General features: G+C 42.6%; 1 protein-coding gene across 1 annotated transcript in view; it reads right to left on the reverse strand.

Moving 5' to 3' along the window:
- LOC121441208 (ovostatin homolog) overlaps window positions 1-24,954 on the reverse strand; it is a 45,736-nt gene extending 20,782 nt beyond the window's left edge. The window contains exons 1-20 of the mRNA XM_041642362.1: window positions 24,825-24,954; window positions 24,350-24,533; window positions 23,650-23,806; window positions 21,964-22,016; window positions 21,032-21,052; window positions 19,066-19,234; window positions 17,561-17,645; window positions 15,704-15,821; window positions 15,050-15,161; window positions 14,658-14,767; window positions 14,171-14,329; window positions 13,191-13,418; window positions 12,205-12,259; window positions 11,298-11,443; window positions 10,602-10,751; window positions 7,017-7,187; window positions 6,311-6,452; window positions 3,213-3,315; window positions 2,533-2,761; window positions 1,796-1,925 (exon numbers count right to left, since the gene is read on the reverse strand). Coding sequence (XP_041498296.1) covers window positions 1,796-1,925; window positions 2,533-2,761; window positions 3,213-3,315; window positions 6,311-6,452; window positions 7,017-7,187; window positions 10,602-10,751; window positions 11,298-11,443; window positions 12,205-12,259; window positions 13,191-13,418; window positions 14,171-14,329; window positions 14,658-14,767; window positions 15,050-15,161; window positions 15,704-15,821; window positions 17,561-17,645; window positions 19,066-19,234; window positions 21,032-21,052; window positions 21,964-22,016; window positions 23,650-23,806; window positions 24,350-24,533; window positions 24,825-24,889 — 2,587 coding nt within the window. The 5' untranslated portion in view covers window positions 24,890-24,954. The remainder of the gene's footprint in view (window positions 1-1,795; window positions 1,926-2,532; window positions 2,762-3,212; window positions 3,316-6,310; window positions 6,453-7,016; window positions 7,188-10,601; window positions 10,752-11,297; window positions 11,444-12,204; window positions 12,260-13,190; window positions 13,419-14,170; window positions 14,330-14,657; window positions 14,768-15,049; window positions 15,162-15,703; window positions 15,822-17,560; window positions 17,646-19,065; window positions 19,235-21,031; window positions 21,053-21,963; window positions 22,017-23,649; window positions 23,807-24,349; window positions 24,534-24,824) is intronic.
- Window positions 24,955-25,517: the final 563 nt, after the last annotated feature.

The raw sequence follows: 25,517 nt of genomic DNA on the forward strand, positions 1-25,517 counted from the left end.
ATTGGACAATATAACATCAGATATCTGGGGCTTCTCTTCCTTCCTTCCTTTTTTTTGGAGATAGGGTCTCACCATGTAGTCCTGGCTGACCTGGAGCTCCCTACATAGACCAAGCCTAGAATTCACAGAGATCTACCCACCTCTTCCTCCCGAGGGCTGGGACTAAAGGCGTGCACCACCCTTCCTGGCAGTAACCAGGGTTTCTAATGTTTCCCAGGATCAAAGAAAAATGCCACCACACCTAGTAATAACTGCTGCTTCTGATGTTTTCTAAGACCAAAGAAAACCAGTAAGATCTGATACAGCACAAGGGCCACCAGATTTAAACAGAGTGCTGGCAAGAAATCTGTCGATTTAATTTCTGTGGTATCACAGTATGCAATCAAAACTGATCTCCAGTATCCTTGTTTATAGAGAGGAGGATTGGGAAAGCTTATAAGACTTAACATCGCCTGTGTGCTGTAGACATAACCAACATATTGTTTCTCTGTCTTTGTGTGAATTTTGCACATTTCTTTCTGTGCTTTGCACAGCCCTTGAGCATCACCAAGACATAGCGTGTGAAGTATTCTGTCTCCCTTTCCGGAATGAGATATTTGAAGATCTTACATAGTATAAGGATTAATAAGTTTAAATCTAAATAGAAAAAAGGTCTGAGGTGAATCAATATCACAGATGAATCAAAAACATATTCTCTCCTGATGTAATAAATACAAGACATGGAATAAAAGAATTTTAATGACATAATTTAAAAAAGATTTTCTCAAACTAAGAATCATCTACATTTAGCAGTTTTGGTTCACTAAACTTTTAAACTTTTCCTTCCCTGGTATCATCAGCAAGAGACTTCCGCAGACACTTTTCTAAACTGCCAGGCACTAGAACAAAGTTCTCAGTATTCAATCCAATGGTTGGGTTTATTGTATCTGGTGAGCTGTTACATTTAGTTTAGAAAAATCCCAGTGACTCTCACAATTGATGGTTTTGTCTGAGGAGAATTTTTTTTTTAAAAGAAGCTCTCCTTTCATAAGCCTATTGTTTTTTTTTTAATATTTATTTATTTATTATGTATACAATATTCTGTCTGTGTGTATGCCTGCAGGCCAGAAGAGGGCACCGGACCCCATTACAGATGGCTGTGAGCCACCATGTGGTTGCTGGGAATTGAACTCAGGACCTTTGGAAGAGCAGGCAATGCTCTTAACCTCTGAGCCATCTCTCCAGCCTCCTGAGGAGAAATTTTTGTAAAAGTGACATTTTATGTGAATGTTGGGTAAAGCAGCAAATGCCAGAATCACAGTAGCATTGGAGAGATCTGGTTTTTATTTGGGATATGTTATGTGGACTTGATAAATCATGCACATTAGCGTTTGCGCCATATTTTAATCTTATTAAACTTTTTGTGTGAATGAATGGGGTTTTGTTCTGCAGAGTACTAAGTAGGTTATAGGGCTGGAGAGAGGGCTCAGTGCTGGAGCACTTGCTGCTCTTGCAGAAGACCTGGGCTTGTTCCAGCACTCACATAAGACAACTCACAACCATCGAGTTCTAAAGGAACACCCTGTCCTCAATTCCCCAGGCATTGCATGCACGTGGTGCACATACATACACGCAGACACATACATACACACAGACTTTTCAACAAGGAAATTATAAGAATTTTGAATATAGGGAAATGAATAAAGGAAATTAAAAAATATGATGCTGAAGAAAAAAAATCATGTTTCTTCAGGAAATCTAAGAAAAGCAGAGGTTGATAAGGATCTGGGTCAATCCGCAAAAGATTGCTGCTTACCCAGTGTCTTTGGTACAATGGTCCAGACATAAGTTTTTCGTTCTCCAGCCTGGAGAACATCACTGCCGTTGTTACTCATGGTGTTGCTATTTGCTTCATAATTCTCAGATGCTTCTAACTGAACAGAAATCTAAAAACAGAACAATGGCCATGGATTTAAATTCTCTCACCTTTGCTTGAAATTCTACAGTTTATCACACAATGATTTCTTCAATGTCTCCCGAGAACTTGGCATTTTTCATCTTAAGAAGATTTTCTTATTTTAACTTAGGAAAATGAAAAGATGCCCAAGGATTCATTCACAAGTTCACAAAATAGTAGAGTGTGTATCATCACAAAATGACATCCTCACTAAAATTTCAAGTCATTGTTGTGATGCAAAACAATTATTTCTGGGGCTGTAGAGGTCACCCAGCAGTCAAGAGCACTTGCTACTCTTAAAGAGGAGCTGGGTCCAGTTCTTAGCATCTATGAGGCAGCTCACCGCAGCCAATAACGTCAATTCAAGGGGCTCTGATGTTTTTTTTTTCTGACCTTGCATACATGTAGACCATGCAATCATACTCAGAAAATAAAATTAAAACTGTAAATAATGATTCCTAAAGATTATGGAAAGAAATGACTTCCTTATAGTACAATTTTTTATTTGTAAATAGACTATGGTGATATTTAATGAAAAGACTAGTGAATAATTTAGCTGGCTGGATTTTTGTTTCCAGATCAAGGGGGTGACTTACCTCTACACACGTGCTCAGGTAGCTGAAGACACTGACAGCCACGTCACTCTGCTCATGCCGAACGACAGAGAAGGGTGAGGCAATTTCAACGAAGAAGGGCTGGGAGCTCTGTAGATACGCTTTGGGTGAGATGCCAAACCCAGCTTCACCATTCACACAGAAGGCGCTGGCCTCCCATTGGGTTATAGTATCGGGAACAAGGAATGAGACATTTGCTGAACCTGAGGAACTGAAAAGACAAGCTGTGGGTAACCTATGTCCTCTAAATGGGAACCCAAGTTTAGGCAGAACACGCACAAAGGCAGTGACTTCAGGAGTTAGGTAAGGCATTGTTACAGATCCCTGGTCTGAGTGTCTGTAGAAGCGAACCTTAGAAATGCCATATTTCTATAAACATCTTTTTTAAAGAACTGAGGTAGCATATACCTACCTGCATGAAATTTATAGGAGTGAAGGTTTGGTGGAAAAGTAAAGTTTTACAGAACAAATAAACAAACAAATCATCAAACATTCATGATCAGGATGTACAAGTGAATGATTTTTTTTACAAATACTTTATTACTTTATTGCCCAGGAATAAAAGTTAACAAATCAAAAGAAGAAAAATAGAAATGGAGATATACAGGGGAGAACTCTGTTTTAGAAAAAAACCTAAGAAGTAGCAGAAAAGTAAAACTCACTCCACACTGATGAGGTCCCATATCCAGGTCTTGGGGAAGTGCGTCCTGACTGTCTCTTTGATGGCCTGTTCTGCCTGGTTGATGCCATCTGTGATGTCATGAACTAAAATGAGAAAGGAGGAGGGCAAAGAAACGTCCCATGTAGAAATAGCAAAAGTGCGTGCTGTGCTTCAGTGCCACAGGCCTCACTAAGCTCTGTGTGTGTGCGTATGTGCATTTGTGCATGTGTGTTTGTGTGTGCACTAGTGCATGTGTGCGAGTTTGTGTGTGTGTGTGTGTGTGTGTGTGTGAGAGAGAGAGAGAGAGTGATGTATGACCCTCTGTGAACATACTAGTGGACAGGTTGATTTCCTCACTTGCTTTTCTGTCTTGATTTCTGAGGTAGTGTCTCACTGAACACCTCGAGTCAGCTAGACTAGTGGGTCACTAATCCCTGTAGACTACCCACCCGTCTCTGCTCCTGAGCACTAGGGTGACAGATGTGCACTGAAATGCCTGGCGTTTATGTGGGTGCTAGGGATGTGAACTCAGGTCCTCATGACTGCACAGCAAACAATTTACCCACTGAACCATCTTCCAGGCCCTTGAGTTGAGCTCTTGACTATATCGGGCCTAGTATGTCTTAGCATGAGGTGATACAGAAATTCGCTTCTAGGGCTTAACACTGATAAGTTCAAATCTCAATCTGGGTGTTACGATTTTATGCTCAAATTCCTGTTTGTTTAAAAGTTACTACAAATAGGACTGGAGAGATGGCTCAGTGGTTAAGAGCACTGACTGCTGCTCTTCCAGAGGTCCTGAGTTCAATTCCCAGCAACCACATGGTGACTCACAACCATCTGTAATGAGATCTGGTGCCCTCTTCTGGCATGCGGGCATACATGGAGGCAGAATGTTGTATACATAATTAAATAAAATCTTTTAAAAATAAGGTGAGCATCCAAACTGCCTAGGCTCCCACAAAGCCAGTACATGCAGTAGAATCAAAAACCCACTGCCATTGTTCTTGAGTTCTCAGTATTCCTCATTGTCCGCTATGTTCAGCTAGTCCGCATTTATCCCATGCTTTTTCAGACCCAGGCCAGCTGGCCTTGGTGAGTTCCCGATAGAACATCCCCATTGTCTCAGTGTGTGGGTGCAGGCGGTCCTTGGACTTCCCACAGATCAGGGAACCCTGATTGCTCTTCGAGCAGATGAGGGAGGGGGACTTAATCGGGGGAGGGGGAGGGAAATGGGAGGCGGAGGTGGGGAGGAGGCAGAAATCCTTAATAAATAAATAAATTAAAAAAAAACAACAAGGCATATTCAAGCACCATTTTAACATGTAAAGAGACCATTCTCCCATCATACACAAACAAAGAGAACTTGGCAATAATCAATATGAAATTTTGTGCTAGCATAAAGGATTTTAACAACAACAACAAAAATCTTTTAAAAATAAGAATACAAAAAGCCTTTAAAAAAAGCTACAACAAATAAACAACAAATCACCTGCAGCCAAATCTGGATGGATTAAATCTCTGCCCTGACTCTTGGCTGACACGCCAGTACCTGCCAACTTTGCCCACTGATATTATTCTTGCTGAAGTTTTCAGTGGCGTTACTATTTCTAATCCTCCAGAACACTGTCCTTTACAGGAGTGGCCTGTAGTCTGCGTAGGATGCATTTCGTCAGTGTTTCTGCATGAAAGTTATAACTATGGCGCTGGGCATGGTGGTGTATGCTTGCAAACTCCAGGATTTGAGAGGTGGAGTCAGGAGAATCAGAAGTTTAAGGTTGCCCTTGACTACATAACAAGTTTAAGGCCAGCCTGTGCTATGTGAGACCCTTTCTCAATATAAACAAGCAAGTCTCTTGGGTATATTCCCAAGAGTGGTATTGCTGGGTCCAGGGGTAGGTTGATCCCGAATTTCCTGAGAAACCGAAACACTGCTTTCCAGAGTGGTTGCACAAGTTTGCATTCCCACCAGCAATGGGTGAGTGTACCCCTTTCTCCACAACCTCTCCAGCAAAGGCTATCATTGGTGTTTTTTATTTTAGCCATTCTGACAGGTGTAAGATGGTATCTTAAAGTAGTCTTGATTTGCATTTCCCTGATCGCTAAGGAAGTTGAGCATGACCTTAAGTGTCTTTTGGCCATTTGAAAAGAAGGTGAACCCAAAGACAAACACATAGGCATCCTCATGAATATTAACCTTCATCAGGCAATGAAAGGAGACAGAGACAGAGACACACATGGGAGCACCGGACAGAAATCTCAAGGTCCAAATCAGGAGCAGAAGGAGACGGAGCACGAGCAAGGAACTCAGGACCACAAGGGGTGCACCCACACACTGAGACAATGGGGATTTCTATCGGGAACTCACCAAGGCCAGCTGGCCTAGGACTGAAAAAGCATGGGATAAATCCGGACTAGCTGAACATAGTGGACAATGAGGACTACTGAGAACTCAAGAACAATGGCAATGGGTTTTTGATCCTACTGCATGTACTGGCTTTGTGGGAGCCTAGGCAGTTTGGATGCTCACCTTACTAGACCTGGATAGAGGTGGGCGGTCCTTGGGCTTCCCACAGGTCAGGGAACCCTGATTGCTGTTCGAGCAGATGAGGGAGGGGGACTTGATCGGGGGAGGGGGAGGGAAATGGGAAGCGGTTGCGGGGCGGAGGCAGAAATCCTTAATAAATAAATAAATTAAAAAAAAAACCAAAAAAAAAAAAAACAAGCAAGTCTCGTTGAGTTGTCTTACACCATGCTGGGTTGCTGCCTACATTATCCTGTATAGTTGTCTTCACATCTGTTTTGAGGCCAGTCTGAGCTACAGACAAGGACCCTATCTTAAGAAGCAAACAAAAATTTAGAAAGATAATGAAAGACAGAAATCAAAACCTGGACTTCTTCCTGTATCAGAAGCTACTTATTCCTCGTGGCCAAAGCTATTTCTAGCCTGTCTCGTTGAACTGTAGGGTTTCTAGCTTTTGCTCCACGTCATCATCAACCATCCGCAAGACCTGCGTTTGATATGGCTTTGTCTTACATACGCCCAGCCCAAAGAATTCTGCTGACTGATACTCCACCAGGAGGTTCTGGACTACCCACAGGCAGAAGCAGCTGGAGCGCCGAACATCATCATCCGTCCTTCTGGGCTATCAAACGACCTCAGTAAGTGCAGGCTTTCCTGGGATGCACACACCTCTGGCTTCCGGTACCGGAAGTTAGTAAAGACTTTCAGACCCATGTCCTTTCAGAGAGAGAAACAAAAAGTTACACATTCCTTTCCTGAGAAAACCACGAAAGGTCTACAGTCACAATAAACAGACAATAAATATAACATTTTCTGTGTTAGCCATGATCCAGTACCATAGAAATCAAGTCTCCTTATTCGACTGACAGAAAAATTCACAATTAGGAAGAAAACCAGTCATCACTATATTTTTATTATTGTGCTAATATTTTCATGTTTTTCCCATGTATGCTTAAGGGAAAACAAGAAATCAGCACCACTATTGTCTTAACAGCAAACACGCATGCCCACATGCATGTCTACACACAGTGTACACGGTAAACAGCAGACTGGGACTTGAGCTAAAGGCTGTCTGACTCAGTATCCTCTTCTAAACCGCTATGACTCTGATCATAAAGCTCTTGCTTGATCCCTGAGCATATGGAGCTGACCGTCTCTGTTTATGTGGAGAACAGACTGCAAAGTTATCTTTTTGGTTTAACAGAAGAGAGACATAGATGGGGGGTCAAGACCACTAAACCTACAACAGGGAATGTTTTCGAGACTCATTTGTGCCCTTACCCTGAGAAGACTGGCAATGTCTCCATCCCAAGCATTGCTTGCAGGTGTATAATACAGTCCATTGTGGAACAAATCTGTCTGAGGGATGCATGGGTCTACTGTAGCATCATCCAGGTTGAGACCATGGTAGAAATAACCATATTGTTGGATATTCGGGAGCAGGCTGTATATCTAGGACAGGAAGATATGGTCTTTGGTGACTTTAAGCCCTCCTTGCAAAATTATAAGATTGGAAATTTTTGTGTCATAACTGTTTATTTCTGAGTCAACTTTCCAAAAGGTCAAAGGAGGAGACCAATTTTGTTTTATGTAGTCAACGTTATTGGTAAACTTTTCAGGCTGAAAGTGCAGGATTCAGGATAGCAAAGAGGAAAAAGGTCACGGAGAACACTCGGTTGTTTCAAAGTCTAGCACACAGACAACGGCCTGAAGTTAATAGTAAGTTTTCAGACCGGAGGATGATGTCAGCTGCTTGAATCTAAGTATTAACATAGTAACCCCCCCCCAGATAAAATACAGCACCAAGTAATAAACAAAGAGTCCAAGTACTTTATACAATTGCAGGAAAATGTTCTTGTGAAGCCCAGTGCTGTGTGCAGTGAATGTGTGCCCATAAAAAACGCCAACAAGGAGTGAGGTCAAAGACTTGTGCTTTCGCCATTACGAGGGAGGGTGACTGTTGCTGTAGCCTTCTAATCGTTGGCGGAACTATGCAAGACATGTTCTCAAAGACTGCAAAAAAAAATTGAGGGTATGTGAAGCTGAAGGAAAGCTCAAGAAACTACGTGCACGAAGGGAGAGTGACCCAAAAAAATGAGAAGAAACACACACCAAATTAGTCCCAGATAAAAATACTCCAGCCGCTCGTGTCAGAGTATGAATCATCTTCCCTGGACACAACAGCTCCCAGGGAAGGGCTTGAGAGGCAGGGGCAACTTCCTCTCACTGAGATGCATGACTCACGTGGGTGGCAGCTATCAGGGGGTATAACTGATGGACAGGGCGGTGTGAGCAGGGGAGAGGACTGACCCTTGGAGAGGGTGCTTGAGCAGGGGAGGATGTGACAGGAGAGGACACACTGCGGCTAATGGAACTGCTCAGCCCCAACAATTAACTAAGAGAGAAAAGCATTCCTCAAATATTTCATAGTAAAGGAAATATTCCCAAATTGGCATGAAAACTACTTAAAACTACTTAAAAAGATTATGAATCAGAAATTAAACAAAGGAAGGATAAAAATGGGTGAAACCAAGGGAGAAATAATTGAGAATGAACTCAGAAATCACAAAAATATCAGAAATGTTGAGTAAAGACCCCAAGAAAAATTGACTGACAGAAACCATCCATTGCTTATTTGCTTCTTGTTTTCTAAGGCCAGATCATGTGACTTTTCCCTCCTGAGTCTCCTGTGTCTGTCTCCCAAGTAAAGAGGCTACAGATGTGCACACCACGGCCAGCACACCAAGCTTACAGAAGAGAGACACAGAAAACAAGAGAAAAAAAGAAAGAACTAAAGCAGGTCACAGGCAAACATGAGAGCTTGAGAGCATGTGCAAAACAGCTAACACATGAATGAAAAATTTCAAGACAGGGAAGAAATAAAAAAACTTAAATTTTAAGTTACAATTCAGGGTCAGCTTTGGATTTTCCCCCACACAATAAATCCTAAGTGACATTTTACTAAAATGTTTAGTTTAAATATAAAGGGGGAAAAACCCTCCAAGGCCTCCAGGGAAGAAGATCAAATAACCTACCATGGAAAATAAGTTCACCTGACAGCACAATTCCTTAAAATAATGTTCACAGCGAGGTAGAGGGGAGCAGGGTTCTCAAGAAATCTAAAGAAAAGCACATGGTCACTTAATCCATCTTTCATGGATCAAGGTATTGTTCTTTATTATTAAAAGGTTATGTTTGCTGTTTGCTTTGTTTTTTCAGACAGGTTTCATGTCTCATTGGCCGTCATCTCCTGATCCTCCTGCCTCCACCTTCCAAGTGGTGAGGTTACAGGGGTCTACCACCATGCCCAGCTTCTAAGTCAAGGCTTTAGGAAAATGCCTCTGGGAGGAAAGTGTCATGGAAACCATGTGTCCTTCTGAGGAAGCCAGCAGAGGATACGATTCAGGTAACCAAAAGACGGCTCAGGGAATAAGGGAGAAACACAAGGGTAAGCCTGATGTGTTCTCCAAGGAAGGAAAGACGCAACTTTTATATACACACATATATGTATACATACATATATACATACACATATGTAATCAGATTTAATAGCTATAACATAAGTTAAAAACAGGAACTACATCTTCTTAGCATGCATAAACATTTCAAAACCCACATCTGAGCACATCAACACACCAGAGGGCTTTATAAAATAGAAATATCACTGACCATAAAGCAGAATAACCCAAAATAACTGAGTAAACCACGACAAACTGTCTTTTAATATAATTAAAAAAGTCTCAGTATTGAATTTTTGGCATAAAGGGGTAACTTCAATCAGAAGAAAAATTCTGAAAACCAGAAATGGAGCAATCACTAGACATTGGCGTCTACGGGGGAGTGTGAAGGCGGGAGCAGGGCTAGGAACAGAGTTTAGTGACAAAGTCCTTGCTTTGCACACATGAGTCCTGGCTCCAATCCCACCACCACAGCAAACAACAGACAGCCAATGATATCAGAGAAAAATGCCAAGACCTCTAACCTGTTTAACTATATTAATTTGCGATAAATTTTTAAGATACTACTAAAAACAACAACGACAAAATGTAAGAATAATGGGGCAGAGCATCAAACCCAAACTAAGCAAACACCCATAAAAACCACTTTACATTCAGTTGATAACTTAGCAAAAAAAATAAATAAGGGAAAAAGTATAAGCATAAAAATATAATAAAGCATAAAGAAACATAACTGTTGACACAGAGAGCATAGCTCTTAGGTCATAAGGACTTCCTTAATTTTCAACAAAATGAATTTGGAAATTTCCATGAAATTCTTACTCTAGGGTTGGGAGAGATGGCTCAGTGGTTAGAAGCACTGGCTGTGCCTCAGAGAACCTGGGTCTGATTTCCAGCATGCAGAGATGTATATGCAGACAACATATTCATACAATAAAATAATAAATATTTTTATCTTAATCGCTTAAGAAATGAGACAAACTAGCACCAACTGAGAGACAATATTTAAATGGGACAACTTTTATAAAATGAACATAGAAAGTTGTCGAGAGACTGTCATACATGAGCCAGAAGGAACTCATGTTCCTGTGGTTTCTATTAAGGCAAGAACAAGGGAAGGATGCTGCTGTCCTCAGGATGTCATACTGTGCTGGAATCAGGCAGGAGGCTTGGGATGAGAGGGAAGAAAGGGAGGGAGAGAGGGAGGAAGGGTAAGAGGTAGGAAGGAGGGAGGAAGAGAGGAAGAGAGGAAGGAAGGGAGGGAGGGAGGGAGGAAGAAAGGGAGGGAGGAAGGGAGGGAGAGAAGGGAGGGAGGAAGGGAGGAAGGGAGGAAGGGAGGGAGAGAAGGGAGGGAGGGAGAGGAGGAAGGGAGGAGGGAGGGAGGAAGGGAGGGAGGGAGGGGACTTACATTTTCAGGAGACAGTTCTTGTTCGGGTTTCAGCAGAAGGACACTTTTGTCCACCGCTCTCAGGGCACAGAAGGAGTCCGGGGCTGCTTGAAGACATAGACTGGTGGTGGAGCCGGGCAGGTCCTGCTCCTTTGAGAACTTCACGCTAACCTGAAGCAGAGAAAGGCAACCAATGAGGGTGGAGATAACGACACAGGAAGAGAATTTGAATAAATCTTGTCTTTTCCAAACAAATCCTGACGGATTTCTGTACATACATTTTCCTGTCCATTCTCAGTTCCCTTTTGAAATATCTCCTTTCTCCATGCCCTAGCTCCCCATGATCAGGCATCTTCAAGATGACTAACTATTCATGATTACCATTCTTTATCCTTTTAACTAGGAGATTACTGGGTAAAGATTATGAGGGCTGTCGAGATAGCTCAATGGGTAAGAGGGCTTGCTACCATGGCTAACAGCTTGAGGTTAATCCCTGGAAGCCACATGGGGAAAGGAGAGAATGAAGTCCTGCAGACTGTCCCCTGATCTTCATGCACTCACTTCATGGGCACACATACATGTGTGTATGCACGCACGCACACACATGCGCGTGTGCAAACACATGCGCACGCGCGGACACACACACTAAGTAAAACAAATTTTAAAAAGGAAGTGGCAGGAAGCAAAATGCTGACCTGCTGCTAGAAGAAACATTACCTGGTTTTTAAAGCACTTGTCAATCTGGAGCTTGACACTGTCCGCAATGATTTCCCCACTGGGGTGGAGGGTGTAGACAAAGAGGGCAGCCACTGGTGCCAGATCAGCACCGATGCTGATGGGGAACGAGAAGTTTCCGTTCCAGGCTGTGGAAACAGGCAGTTCACAGACCACATGGGCTGGCTCTAACTTATATGTGAGTTTGTTTGGATTAGGGAGAATTGTTTGAGGACAGAAAAGGTAAACGGGGCCTTATTTAAACACAAATAAAAAGCTGGGACTTATACACGGATGAGGATGATATTACAATAGGAATGTCTTAGACATCCATTCCTCTTCTATAAGATGCGTGATTAACTGATAGTAATGGTACCAACTAATTTTTGTCAACTTGATACAAACTTGAATCACCTGGGAAGAGGAACCCAATTAAGGAATTGACTCCATCTGATTGCCCTGTGGGCATGCCTATAGGAGCATTTTCTTGACTAAATAAAGATTGATGTGGAAGGGCCCAGACCACTCTGGCTTGTGCCAATCCTGGACAGGTGAACCTGGGGGGTATAAGAAAGCAGGCTGGGAAAGTCAGTAAGCAGCATTCTCCCAAGGTCTCTGCTCCAATTCCTGCCTCCAGGTTCCTGCCCCAATTTCCCTCCATGATGGACATATTGGACGAAATAAACCCTTTCCTCTCCAAGTTGCTTTTGGCCAGTGTTTATCACACAAAAAGCCAACCAGAACATTGACAGAAAGGTAGCAATCTCCTTGTTTAAACTATTCTGTATGTTACCTCAGGCTATGCTATCTTCAACCCTCCAACTGCAAGTGGAAACAAGTGCCCGCCCTAATTTGTGGACAAAAGCGTGACGATAAGGTGCGTATTTCAAAGCAAGTGCATCGTATCCACCTTTGCTTCTGACTTCCTTCTGTCCACTGAGGAAGATGCTTCCTCTCGCCATCACCTGAGACAGACAAAGAAAATCCTGTGTGAGTACTGCAGCTAGCATCGAATTGTGTCATCGTGGACTGACTGACCCTGTGTGAGCAGGGCAGTGACCATTGCATCATGTCATCGTGGACTGACCTTGTGTGAGTGCTGCAGCTAGCATTGTATCGTGTCAACGTGGGCTGATCTAGTGACCTGTAACAAGATAGCTTCCACTACTGAACACTAAAAGGGAACTTCATACAGGTTGGGCAGGAACAGAGAAAACACCAGAAAACTTGTGAAGCCATCCAATGCATGCAGAAGCTGGCGGCTTTGCCTGTCCACTGTCTATCCATTTGCCTCTGTTCCATGCTGTGACATGGAGTCCCCATGAGGCTGACCAGGTGGCTTGACACACATGAAACTCTTTGACAGTGCCTCAAGCCTACTATTGTAGTTGGTGAGTCTAATTAATTCCTTTATCGTTTCCAGTTAGGAATATACAGTGAGAACTCCAGGGTTTGAGAGTCTGAACAAGGTGCCCAAGGTGGACACACATGCTTAACAACTAGGAGAGAGTCGGGGTGGGAGGGGGGGGGAAGAAGTAGGAGTGTCTTAATTTCCGCGTGTGTTTTCCCTTTCCAGGAAGCCTTGATGAGAGGGAATGAGAGAAGCCTCCTTTACTGCTCATCATTCCGAGCTTTCCATGTTGCTTACCCTCTCACATGCTCATAAACATTGATAGGAAGTATAAAGGACTGACTGAGGAGGCAAGTGTTTCAGTCTCACGGGAACTCAGATTGCCGGGGATTATTTTGCAAGCCGGCTCCTGTGTCCTTAATGGAGCCAGGGCTATTCAACAGCAAAGTGGGTAGACAGAGTTCACTCAGGTAGCCAAGTCCTAAGAGATGACACCTCCTAAACCGGGTTGTGCTGAGTAGACAGATCTGTCAGCTGAGACTTACCAAATAGAAGAAGTTCACTCCTGAGTCATCCTTGTAGGCCTCAGGGTTTAGGGAGTAAAGTACTGAAATCATCTTCTCTTGATTACAGGGAAGCTGCTTTGGCTCAGGAACGATCTTCAGGAAGCTGTTGGTTTGGGAGTAAAAGCGAGAGACTGTGAAGTAGGCATCCAGATACTCAGGGTTCAACCAGCTGGGACGATGGCAGACTCCGGGTCGGACATATACGGCCTGACATGACAGAAAAAACAAAGGAAAGATGTTAGAATGATGGGCACTTCCAGAGAGGGAACGCTTCAGAACACAAGGCTTCTCGTCTCTTCAGAGCAGGGAGGAAGCTGACTGGTAGCTGTTACTGGGGAGTCTGGCAAGATGGCTCAGCATGTAAGGACACTTGCCACCAGGCCTGTCCACCCAAACTTGACTCTGGGCCCTGCTGTGGTGGAAGGAAAGAACTGACTCATAGAAAATGAGATAATAATAGTGCCATTCTCTTTCCTGTATATAAAAAAATGACCGTGGTTATAGGACTGTCTAATTGAACTAACAGTGAACTGTTATGTTCTCTCTCTCTCTCTCTCTCTCTCTCTCTCTCTCTCTCTCTCTGTGTGTGTGTGTGTGTGTGTGTGTGTGTGTGTTTGTTGGTGGGGATGGTCAGGGGGTGGTTGACTATGTAGCCCAATCTTGCCTGCAGCTCAAGATCCTCCTGACTCAGCATCTTAGGTGCTAGAATTACGGGCATAACTACCATGCTCTGACTTTTTACTTTTAATTACAGCCAGAGAACTAGATTTAAGTTCTGTATCCTTCACCTGCATGTGAACCATGACAAACAGTTTAACTGCAAACATCTGTAGATGTTTCAGAAGAGATCTCACAGCATCTCTCCCTCTGTGCACCGAATGAGCCTTCTCATGCTCCAAGCCCCTAGCACTGGGCCTCTGCGGGATTCCTCAGTCTCCATCCACCCTTGGATGTCTTACTTTCAGTCTGATCTGTGCATCGAAGATCTCTGAAGTGTTGATGGAAAACTGCGCTTCCCCGTTCCCATCTGTGGTATAATTTCCTAGAAATTTGCCATTGAGCTCCAGTTGCAAAAGCTTGCTCACCATCGGTGTGTTATTGGAACCAGAAAATCTAAGCTGTACAAAAACAGAAATGTTAACCCTTTTACGACATGGACTTCACACGCCTACAGGGAATTCTGAGTTCATGAGAGCGACCACTTAACAGAAATTTCAACAAATAGAAATATCCATTCTGCTAATTATGTTTACACATAAAACAGGAGAAGCTGGCTATCATTTTATACGTTGCTTTCTTTTTGCCTAGAACTTTCCAAACGTATCAGACATAGCAATGTTAAAAGTGGATTGTGAACCTAGAAAAAAGTGTCTAGGAAATTTCAAGTGATAATCGGCAAACAAAGAAAACTAAACAAGGTCCTCTTAAACATCTTGTCAAACCTACAGTCCCAGAGTAAGCGATCCCTCTCCTGTAGAAAGAGTCCATGTTCTCAAAACTCACGCTGCCAAGCACCGAAGTGATAAAAACAGGGTGTGTTTTACTGATCTGCACACCTGAAGAAATAACGAAACCTAGCATCAGGAAGGGATTAATCATTTGAACAAAACCCGTGAGGGGGGGGGCTTGTATCTCAGTGGCAGAAGCTTGCTGCCTAAGCATGTGTGAGGGCCATGGGTTCAGTACTTCCATTCCCCACGAAAGCCACCTTTAAAGATGTTTCTTTACCCCTTTGAGCAGTAATTAATAATTAATACACGATGTTTCTAACTCTGTATGGGTTTTCTTTCTCAGTGGGTCACCATGCATTCCCAATTTGTTCATAAAACAGTCATTACCTGTTCCAAATTCTGTAACCAGTACATTCACATTAAATGTCATAAAAAATCCAGAGCGGTATAGTTGGAAGACTTTCGTGTTGACAGTTTGAGAAACACAGCCATCTTTCAGCTGAAAAATAAACAGAGGTATAATGAAGAAGTTAGGGATCCAAGAGTCGCATGGAATTTTAGCACAGATGCATCCCACCCCTGTGTGCCCAGGTCTCCCCACGAAGTCACTGAACCGATAAAGAGAGTTAAAGCAGGAAGATGAAGTGGGAGAAGACATACATCAAGAGAAGGGACATATCTGCACTTTACAGATTCAAGGCCGTTCTCCTGGAAGTAACGTAGGCAAGAAAGAGTTAAAGGATGAGAATGCAGTTAATGATATCCCAAGAGTAATAAACACCCCTGGGAGAAGCACTAGCAACGACAGGCCAACACCCCTTAAATGAAGGATGCCAATACCTGTAACGGTCTATTATTAGAAATAGGGGAAACATACAAGGCGTTATTTTAAACCTGTGATATCTCCATGTTCTTCAACTCACTGAGCTCTAACATCTGCTAGCCGCACAATGACAGTGCTAGGAATCCTTTTGTAAAGGAATAAAATCACTAAGAGAAGGGAGTGGGGATGTCCCTCTGGAGCAAGCCCGGGATCTGTACCTGCGCAGTGAACTGCTCGCATATTTCATTATTATCGCTCTCACAATACCCAGAGGAGGAAAACTCTCTGCACACCCGGATCTGGGCTTTTCCCTGCACAGACTGGCCGTAGGTGTACCTAGTGGGAGAAGGTGCATCCATGATCACAGATGGGCAGTACCAGAGTGGCATGTATGTGCTTCATCAGAAATCATATATGAAGTCTTGAGACTGAGCGATTCCATCTGAACACCTTTGTGGTTATTTTCTTTTTTCTTTTTGGTTTTTTTTCGAGACAGGGTTTCTCTGTGGTTTTGGAGCCTGTCCTGGAACTAGCTCTTGTAGACCAGGCTGGTCTCGAACTCACAGAGATCCGCCTGCCTCTGCCTCCCGAGTGCTGGGATTAAAGGCGTGCGCCACCACCGCCCGGCTTTGTGGTTATTTTCTGCCACAGAATTTAGGCAAAAATAATTTATGAAGAGGACCTGGCTGGTTTTCCAGACAGCAAACAAACAAAAATATTTTTAGATGATCTAAAATATCAGCGAAGAAAAACTTAATGAGTAAAAAATTTAAATATATTTAATCTGACAGAAGTATTGGAAAGTGAGCAGATACTCTGCACGGAAGCTCAGAGAAATGTCTTGATCCTTCTCTGAGAGACACAGATGGACTCCAAGATTCCTGGGGAGAGTATGAAGACCCCCTTTATGTCTTCAGCAGGTAGCCCTTTCCAGACTGCAGCTTCAATATATTGAAAAATATACAAAAATTAGTGTTTGATGCCAGCTGTTAGAGCATTCAGCGCCTCTCTCACCAGGCATCTGCTCATAGGATGGCATAGTTATCAAACGACAGAATGATGGTGGCATTAAACTGCGCAGGTGTAACTCTCGGCCATCAGAACACTCCCAAAGCCGAGGCTATCCTGGTTCTCATGGCTTATCTTGATTTATAAAGTTGAGATGATGACAACTCCCAGCTTATGACACTGAGGGAATAATTTCTCTAGCTGCCACCCAATAAATACCAGCTGTTTTGCATTATTGTTATAAATTTGAAAAAAGATACCACAAAAAAGGGTGAAGGGCATCAGAAATATTTTTCCCCATATAGGGGATAAATGTTCCTAAGAGCAGATAGGGTGATGTTAGGGAACTCAAATAAATTCAAACTAAATTATAAACTTCCTTATTTCTATGAACTTTTGATAACTCACTTCCCTCTCTCCCTCTCTCACTCCTCCCTCCCTCCCTCCCTCCCTCCCCCTCTCCCTCCCTTCCTCCCTTTCTAAAAACCCTCAAATGAAGGTAAAGATTCAGTGTAACCAGGACTTTCACACCAGTAGCTGGAGTTAGGTGAGCAACTTGACATTTATAACTAAAAGAATATTATACATGTTGACTCGGCAATTACCTTTAGTGAAATCTTTCTTAAGCAAACAATTTTCAGTTCTAAATCAGACTTTTCAGAAGACATCCACTACCAATGCATAAATTACTAGAAAACACAGTGCAATAGGTTACATGTTACATAGTAGAACAATAATTAGGCAAAACTGCTATCTGCATATGAAGATATGCTTACAGGGCAAGGAGTTGGAAGAGACAGAAAGACTAGCAAAATACGGAGATGTGTGTCTTTAAAATATTAGATAAAACGGAAAGAAAAGAATAAATATAACTAGGGAAAAATTTCACAAAGTATTAGAGGAAAATCAGCTATTTTGTGCTAGCAATTGGTAGAGCACACTGTAGTCTGCTTTTTTTATATTTATCAAGCATTCACAATTTTCTAAAATAATTTTAATGTAAGTATATAGATGGCATTTTATAATTAGATTTAATTTACCCTCTTGGGATGGATTAGTGTACTTACTTTGCACATGCAACCATTTGAAATTGATGGTCCGCAATCGTTATTGTCTCCGGTGCCCTGACCTCAACTTCAAACCTGGGCAGTACTGAAAACAAAGGAACACGCTTCAGCCGAGAGTCCCTAGAGAGCAGACCGTGTTGGTGCCTGCCGTTGTCCTCCACGAGCCCTGCACTGCACCCAGGTCTGGCTGGTGCCTCATTAAAGAGCAACTATTCCGTAGTTTGCTTGTTTTGATTTTTGCTGTTGGTGGCTTGTTTATTTTTATCTATTATTTTTGTCTAGCCTCGAAAATTCACTCTTTTTTTATGTTTTAACTGTTAGATCTTTTTTTTCTTTTTTGGGGGGGGTAAGAAAGTGTTTATTACATCTTCCAGCTTCTAGTCTATCATGCAGGGAAGTCAGAATAGGAACTCAAGGCAGGAACCTGGAGGTAGGAACTGAAGTAGAGGCCATGAAGGAGCAATGCCTACTGGCTTGCTCAACCTGTTTTCTTAGACCATCCAGGAGAAACCCATCCAGGGGTGGCATGGCCCACAGTGAGCTGGGTCTCCCACATTAATCAACGACTAAGAAGACATGCCACAGGATTGTCCACACGCTGATCTGGTGGGGTCTTTTATCCATTAAGATCCTTCTTCCCAAATGATCCTAGCTTGCATCAAGTTGGCATAAAGAGTAGCCAGCATTAACTAGGCCATGGTGGCACACACATTTAATCCCAGCACTTGGGAGGCAGAGGAAGGCACATCTCTGAGAGTTCGAGGCCAGCCTGGTCTACAAAATGAGTTCCAGAACAGCCAGGGCTAGTATACAGAGAAATCCTGTCTCAAAAAGCCAAGTCCTAGGTTCCATCCCTAACACCAATAAATATATATGTACACACATAATACATACACATGTGCATGCATGCATACATACATACACATATACAAACAACCTGCTTATTAAGAATTATGAAGAGCCAGGTGCTGGTGGTGCATGCCTTTAATCCCAGCACTCGGGAGGCAGAGGCACATGCATTTCTGTGAGTTCGAAATTGGCCTGGTCTACAGAGAAAGTTCCAGCACAGACTTCAAAGCTACACAGAGAAACCCTGTTTCAAAAAACAACTACAAAAAAGAAGTCCAAAGAACAAGTTCCTATGCAGCTTTCCTAATTTTAGATCTTCCTTGCTGCTAGAACTCTCTTGTGTAAATAGATTCCACAGGAACTTAATTCAACTCTTGATGAAGACATGCTGACTGTTTGTTTGGTTTCTGTTAGATCTTTTTTAGGAGAGCATCTGAATCTCAGAAAAATGACGTATTTCTTCGGTGAGGGGAGGGGTGGGCAAGGATCAGAGGAAGGTGTGGGCCGGGAGCGAGGCAAAGGGAGGACCGGGGAGGCCACAGAAAAGCAGACAGCAGAGGCCCAGCCTGGCTCCAGTGCTTTTCCCAGGGTCTAGAAAGTTTTGTTGTGTTGCTTCGAACTCGTCGGCAGGAGAATCACAACCAGTACTTGCTTACCATCCCGATTAACAGTGAACTGGTGCACCACTGTCGTTCCCGATAGTTTTCTTACGGCAATTGTGTAATCCCCAAACATGGGCTCTGGAGTCAGATGGAATGCCAGCTGGGTGATGTTTCTGAAAGTGGTTACGTTTTTCCACTGGAAAATCACATTGCTTTCGGGATCCTCGAGAACGGTGAATAAAGAAGGATGATCAGAGGTTGTGTGTGAAAATTACGTTTTCCTTACCGTGAGTGTTCTCCATAGTTATTGGAAGCAAAGGGTGAACTACTGTAATGTTTGACTAAGGACCTCAAGTCCCTGATACAACGTAACTACTCCAACATATTCAAATTCAATTGATGTTTCTTTCTCTTAAAACTAAAATTCATATGAAAAATAATTTATAACTGACACCTTTGACTTTTATCTTTCCAAAGTAATATAGTTAAAAAAAATAGAAATTCAGGATACTTAGTCCAGAATAGTAATCCCCAAAGCAGAGTGAACTCATAGCCAATAAGTATATAAAGGGACACCAATCATAGCAAACATTTAAAATGATTAAAATGATCATCACAGGGGCTGGAGAGATGGCTCAGTGGTTAAAAGCACTGATTGCACACCTAGGTTCTATTTCCAGCACCTTCCCGGTGGTTCATAACCATCTGTGACTCCAGTTCCAGGGGATTTGACGCCATCTTCTGGCCTCTGCAGGTACTGCATGCATGTGGTGCCAATAGACATAGGCAAAATACCCAGGTATAATAATCAACATATTATTAATTACTAACTTTATTAACCCTCAGTTTTAATTAGTTTGATTAAAGTGTTATTTTTAATTAATTAAGAATAAAATTGAAAACGATTTTGACACAGATTTCCACCTGGTCTCTGCCTAAGTTGGCCATGGATTATCCAAAAATAACAATGTGGAATTTCTGTGATAATAAAAATCAGGGACAGTTATCCGAAAGCAACCTTCTTTATTTGTTTTCAGCACGTGGCCACACACACGTTTACTTCCACAACTATTTTACACTTCCTGGCTCTGATTGAAGCAGTCATGTTTAAAAGACTTCTTTAAAGAGACCTCATTGAACAGATTGTGTAAGGAAGCAAAACTGTGGTTTCAAAGGTTTTGATGATTTCTTTTCCTCTACTTTCAAGTTTGGAGTATTCGATATCCTAGACCATGAGAGCCCACACTGGCTTAGATGTGAGTGAGTGTCACAGAGCAGAGTGAACTATTTCCAAAAGAACCAGGCGTCGTGTGCATCGAGGCTAAAACACCATGCTCGGCGAACGCCACTGTGATGCTCTGGGTGCCCACACCGACACCGTGTGACTTGTGACTGGTGAACGTCTCCTCATCGAAGCTTTTGTTTCCTCTCAGCAGAACACAGCAGGTGTGAAAGCCAAGTGTTGACTGGCTCACCTGGAATTCATGTCACCTTAAGTCACCCATACGAAGAGCTCATCGCACTATTAGACAGGCCAGTTGGAAGTTTGTGCATGTGTGAGTTTGCCCATAACTGTGGATTAGGAGCCTAGACCCCGACCCCCAGGGTTAGCTCATGATGGAGCACATGCCGCGTGCAGGGAAAATGAATATAGGGACGGATCGCTATTTATGAGCAAGCTGAGAGACCCAGCTAATTACATGGCAACTGCAAGACATCTATTAAAAAAAGTCAACGAAATATGTTTAGTCACCAATGATGATGAGATTTAGAATTATACAGAGGGGAAAATAAACATGTTTCTGTCTTTAAATTCCAGGCACAATACTCTTGGGGATTCATGGACAAGAAAACATTGTTCCTAGGCACCTTCAGAGTTTTCAAACTTGTATCTTAAGCCTACTTTCTAACCATTTGTTTCAATCGTCTTAAATTTTAGTTATATAAAATGGAAAAACTGGAAGCATGCCACTCCCAATCTGAATGTTTTAAAACTGGAAATGGAAAGTAGATGTCTTACCTGAACGGCGATTGAAGGGTACTGAAGGAAAAAACACAGAATGGCATTTTAGTGAGACATTCTTTTGCCAAATAGCTTTGCTCCCAAGGGTTTCTCTGTGTAGCTTTGGAGCCTGTCCTGGCTCTTGCTCTGGAGACCAGGCTGGCCTTGAACTCACAGAGATCCACCTGTCTTTGCCTCCCAAGTGCTGGTATTAAAGGTGTGTGCCACCACTGCCGGGCCCAAGGTTTATTTTTTAATTAATTCTTTTAGTGAGTGTATAAAACAATGGGCTTTGTTATGATATTTTCACACATATTGCATCATGCTTGGGTTCACTTCATATCACCCTCTCCTGTCTGCCCCACCTCCCCCTTTGCTTGTGTGTGTATAAATAGCTAAGTCTAAATCCAACATATGACAGAAATCATGGTATTTTCTCTTTCTCTCTCACTACCCTCTCTGTCCCTTCTCCCTTTAGAACTGTTTCTCTACCTTCATGGTATCCCTTTTATTTTCATGTTCCATGTGTGTGTGCATGTGTGTTCATGCGTGTGTGCACATGTATGTGTTTGTGTGTTTGGGTATAATTATACACATGAAAGAAAACATGATATTTATCTTTTGAGTCTGGCTAATTTAACCTAACACAATGAATTCTAGTTCTATTAATTTTTGTGCAAATGGCATAATTCTATTCTTTATGGCTGAATAAAACTCAGTCATATACACACACCATGTACACTTTATGCATCCATCTGCTGATGGACACCAAGGCCAGTTCCACACCTTGGCTATTGTGAATAGTGTAAGAATAAGCATGGATGTGCAGGTATCTGAAGTATACTGACTTACATTCCCGAAAGGTGCTTTGTATAGCAATGGATTTGATTGCTGGATTTAAGTTCCATTGTACCATTAGGAAATTGTGCCGTTAGGAATCGTGAACTCACCGAGTCATCGACAGGTTTGAGCCAGGCGTTCAATGTCACGATGCGAAAGTGAACTGAAAGAATGGGGACAGGGTCACAAAGTGTTTCTCTCGTGATTCCCACCTTACAGCTATGACTGTTAATATATACATAGTTAATTGCTTTCCCATATCCCCTCTCCCTCGCTCTCATTTGACCTTTGAGGTTAGGAGTTCATTGGGGAAAACCTCTCACTGTATTTATCGTCCCTTTGTTAATGATTCCTGTTGTTCCCAGTGCTGACACCAGCTACCATTAGAAACATTTACCCTGTTGGCCATGAGATGAAAGACTGGGACATCTTGAACCAGAATTAGTGACAGATTATTCATAGGAGCACAACTGTGAAACATTTATTTTTTTTGAATATGATGTTAGAAAAATTAAGTTATTTTTAGCAGAACTACAAAGGAAAGATGTTGGCTCTTTGTGCCACTCATTCTAATATTTTAGTAGGAGCAGTAAAAGGGAAAATCAGAAAACAAAAGTCTCTCTTTAAGAATTATCTTTGCTAGGCCGGGCGGTGGTGGCGCACGCCTTTAATCCCAGCACTTGGGAGGCAGAGGCAGGCGGATCTCTGTGAGTTCGAGACCAGCCTGGTCTACAAGAGCTAGTTCCAGGACAGGCTCCAAAAACCACAGAGAAACCCTGTCTCGAAAAACCAAAAAAAAAAAAAAAAAAAAAAAAAGAATTATCTTTGCTATATTGTATGTGAAAATGTCATAATGGAATCCACAGTCTTTTGTGATGACTTAAAATTAATTATAGAAGAAAAATGAAAAGAAGCCTACATAAGCTGGCCATTCAGAGCACAGCGGAGACTCCTTGGAGGAACTCCCCTGCCCCCGACTCCACCACATCAGTCAGAGAGTGGCTGTAGGAAACCACCCCTGACATGTCACATCGGCAGGTTCCTCAACTGCCAGGAGTAAATGTTTGTTGTTTAAGCCAGAATAAAGCCTATTTTCAGCTCCTTAAAAAAACATAGAAATGTGTACTATTAATCAGGACAGGTGGTTTCATCTCAAAACCATTAATTTTACAAATGAAGAAATTAAATCTCGAAGATCAGAATTTACTTGTTCAAAGTCTCTCATTGATTAACAGAGCTGAGATTCAAAGCAAGTTGTTTTGACTTATAGCCTGGTGTTCTGTCTGCCACAATCTGCTTGGGACAACAGTGCAGAAAGCAGAAAGGCTCCATCTGATTTCCATGTGTTATCACAATGAAAATAAAAATACAACAATAGAATCCCTCAATGTTGCCGGTGAGATCTTTGTTGTGATTGGCACTGTTTGTACAATGACTCTCATTTCTCCCTTGAAAGTCAAAAGAAACTTTCATTATCTCTAATCCAAGTATGAAATAATTGGCTTGAGAAAGAGAATTAATGAGCTTGCCAAACAGGCATGTTATGGATCAGTGGTTTAGATCAAACAATTACACGTTGCGTTCTATGCTGGAAACCACCGCACCATGGAGCCGTGTCAGGGGGATTTGTACACAGTGGAAGGACGGGACAGGGTCTTATGGACATCAGCTCCCGATCTAAGGACACCGTCTCCTAGCTGTAGGGATGACGGGAATGCAGTCGTCAATGATAAGAAAGACAAGCTTTCCTAAGTTCTACATGTCAGTTTGGAGACTGTGTCTTTACAGTGAATTACCTGTGTCTCCAGGTTTGTAGATGGGCGTATCTGTCTGTACAAAAGTTGCGTTTTCCTCAGCAGCGATGGCCACCACTCTCCTTTCAGAGATTTTCAGAGTGTTTCCCTGAGCAAGGAAGGTCACAAAGGCCAACTGCTCCGAGGATGTCTGAGACACCTGTTTATGTAGAAGAGCAGAGAGGGGAAGATCACAAGTCTTAATTTAGATGTTCAGACAGGTAAAGCCTTGCAAACCCCTCACTGCCTGACAAAAGACTCCCTGATCACCTGTTGAAATTGCTCAACTCAGTATAAGGGTCTTCTCTCTCTCTCTCTCTCTCTCTCTCTCTCTCTCTCTCTCTCACTTTTAATAAATCCAGGTCCCTATTTTCTTGTTGTCTATTTTCTTTTTGTGTTGTTCTGAACCAAATCCTTCCACCCTTGAGACTACATTTTCCTTTTAGACTCCATGACACACGTTCACTCTCTAAAATAGCAATTGTCCCATCATTTCCTATGATAGGAAATCGCCAACGACAGCAGCAATATAGGATATGCATTAAAATTTTTCCTTTTGTTTTTTGCTTCTCTTGAAGTTTACGCCACCCTCACCCCCTGCCCGGGGCCAGATTTTGCAAGTCACTCCAAATCAAGATTAGTTACTGAAAAGCAGCTTTACGAGAAGAGGTTCCTGTTCCCACTTGGGCTCCTGCTGCATCACCTGGAAACTGGTGCAAGCGTAGAAGTTCCCAGCCTCCACAGACTGGTCAAAGATAGTAGTATTGGATCCATCGTATTCCAGGATTACGCTCAAGGACACAGACTCGTTGAGGTTTAAAAAATGAAGACAGGCTTTTTCTGGGGAAAAGCGCTGTACCACCGAAGAAACCCACAGGATGTATCGCCTGTGCAAAGAGAACACCAGCACTCTGTCAACAGGTCTAGAAACCCTCCACAAACAGCAAACTTGAGTTATGGAAAGATTTCCCAAACTGCACATCTTTCCAGGCAGGACTATGATAAACTGGATACTCTTAAGGGCATCCATTCTCCTGATATTTTCTCAATACTTAAAGGGCAAACCCTCACTGGCTGAAGTTGAAATAGAACAATGAACCAACCAGATTTTAACATGGAATCCATTTAATCGGTGGCACTGCCAATATTTTGATACAGAGAGTTTAGAATTCCCTTACGGTTCTGAAGTCACAGCATGAGTGAGAGGAAGCAGAAGAGAGGTGAACAAAATGGCAGGTGTCATTTTGTCCCGGCGCTTGACGGTTAACTTCAGAAGAAGCACCCTCTCCTCCTCTCACCAGAAGTCAGCTACCTAGGTGCGCCGCTTTCTTTCCTTCCCTTTGTGTCAGCCTTGCCGTTGCCTTTATAGTCGCACAGAATAGAAGATCAATTACGTTTTGGAGCAAGGATCATGAGCCTGATCCCTTTACATTGCCTCTCCTATTACCTCGCCAGGGGGTATCGGTTTATGTGTAACTTCCTGTTAAAGTTCGCTGGGTGTTGGCCTGCTTGGAGTCGGCAGTGCAAGCTGGGCAGGAAGAAGACAAAAAACAAAGAAAGCAGCTGTGTGACACACAGGCGTTCACACTATTCTCGTGCTCCACACGGGGCTGACAGCAGCAGCAACGCAGCGCTACGAGGGAGTACCGCTCGGAAGGAAACAGCTCTGCAAAGCACAGTCTCAGTACAGTGTCAACAGGAAAATGTGTTCATGGATCACACATCTTAAGACAGAAGTACTTTACGGGTAACTGAATGTGCTAAGCTATTCTTTTATAATCTTATAAAGTAAAGAAAATCACTTATAAGTAGGGTTCAATTTTCTGTACTTAAAGGCATTAATGAAGCAAATACTAAGAAAGAAATAAAGG

This window comes from Microtus oregoni, unplaced genomic scaffold (genome assembly GCF_018167655.1).
Source record: "Microtus oregoni isolate MIOR12 unplaced genomic scaffold, Mior012 000002F_ref0000024, whole genome shotgun sequence".
NCBI classification, from domain to species: Eukaryota; Metazoa; Chordata; class Mammalia; order Rodentia; family Cricetidae; genus Microtus; species Microtus oregoni.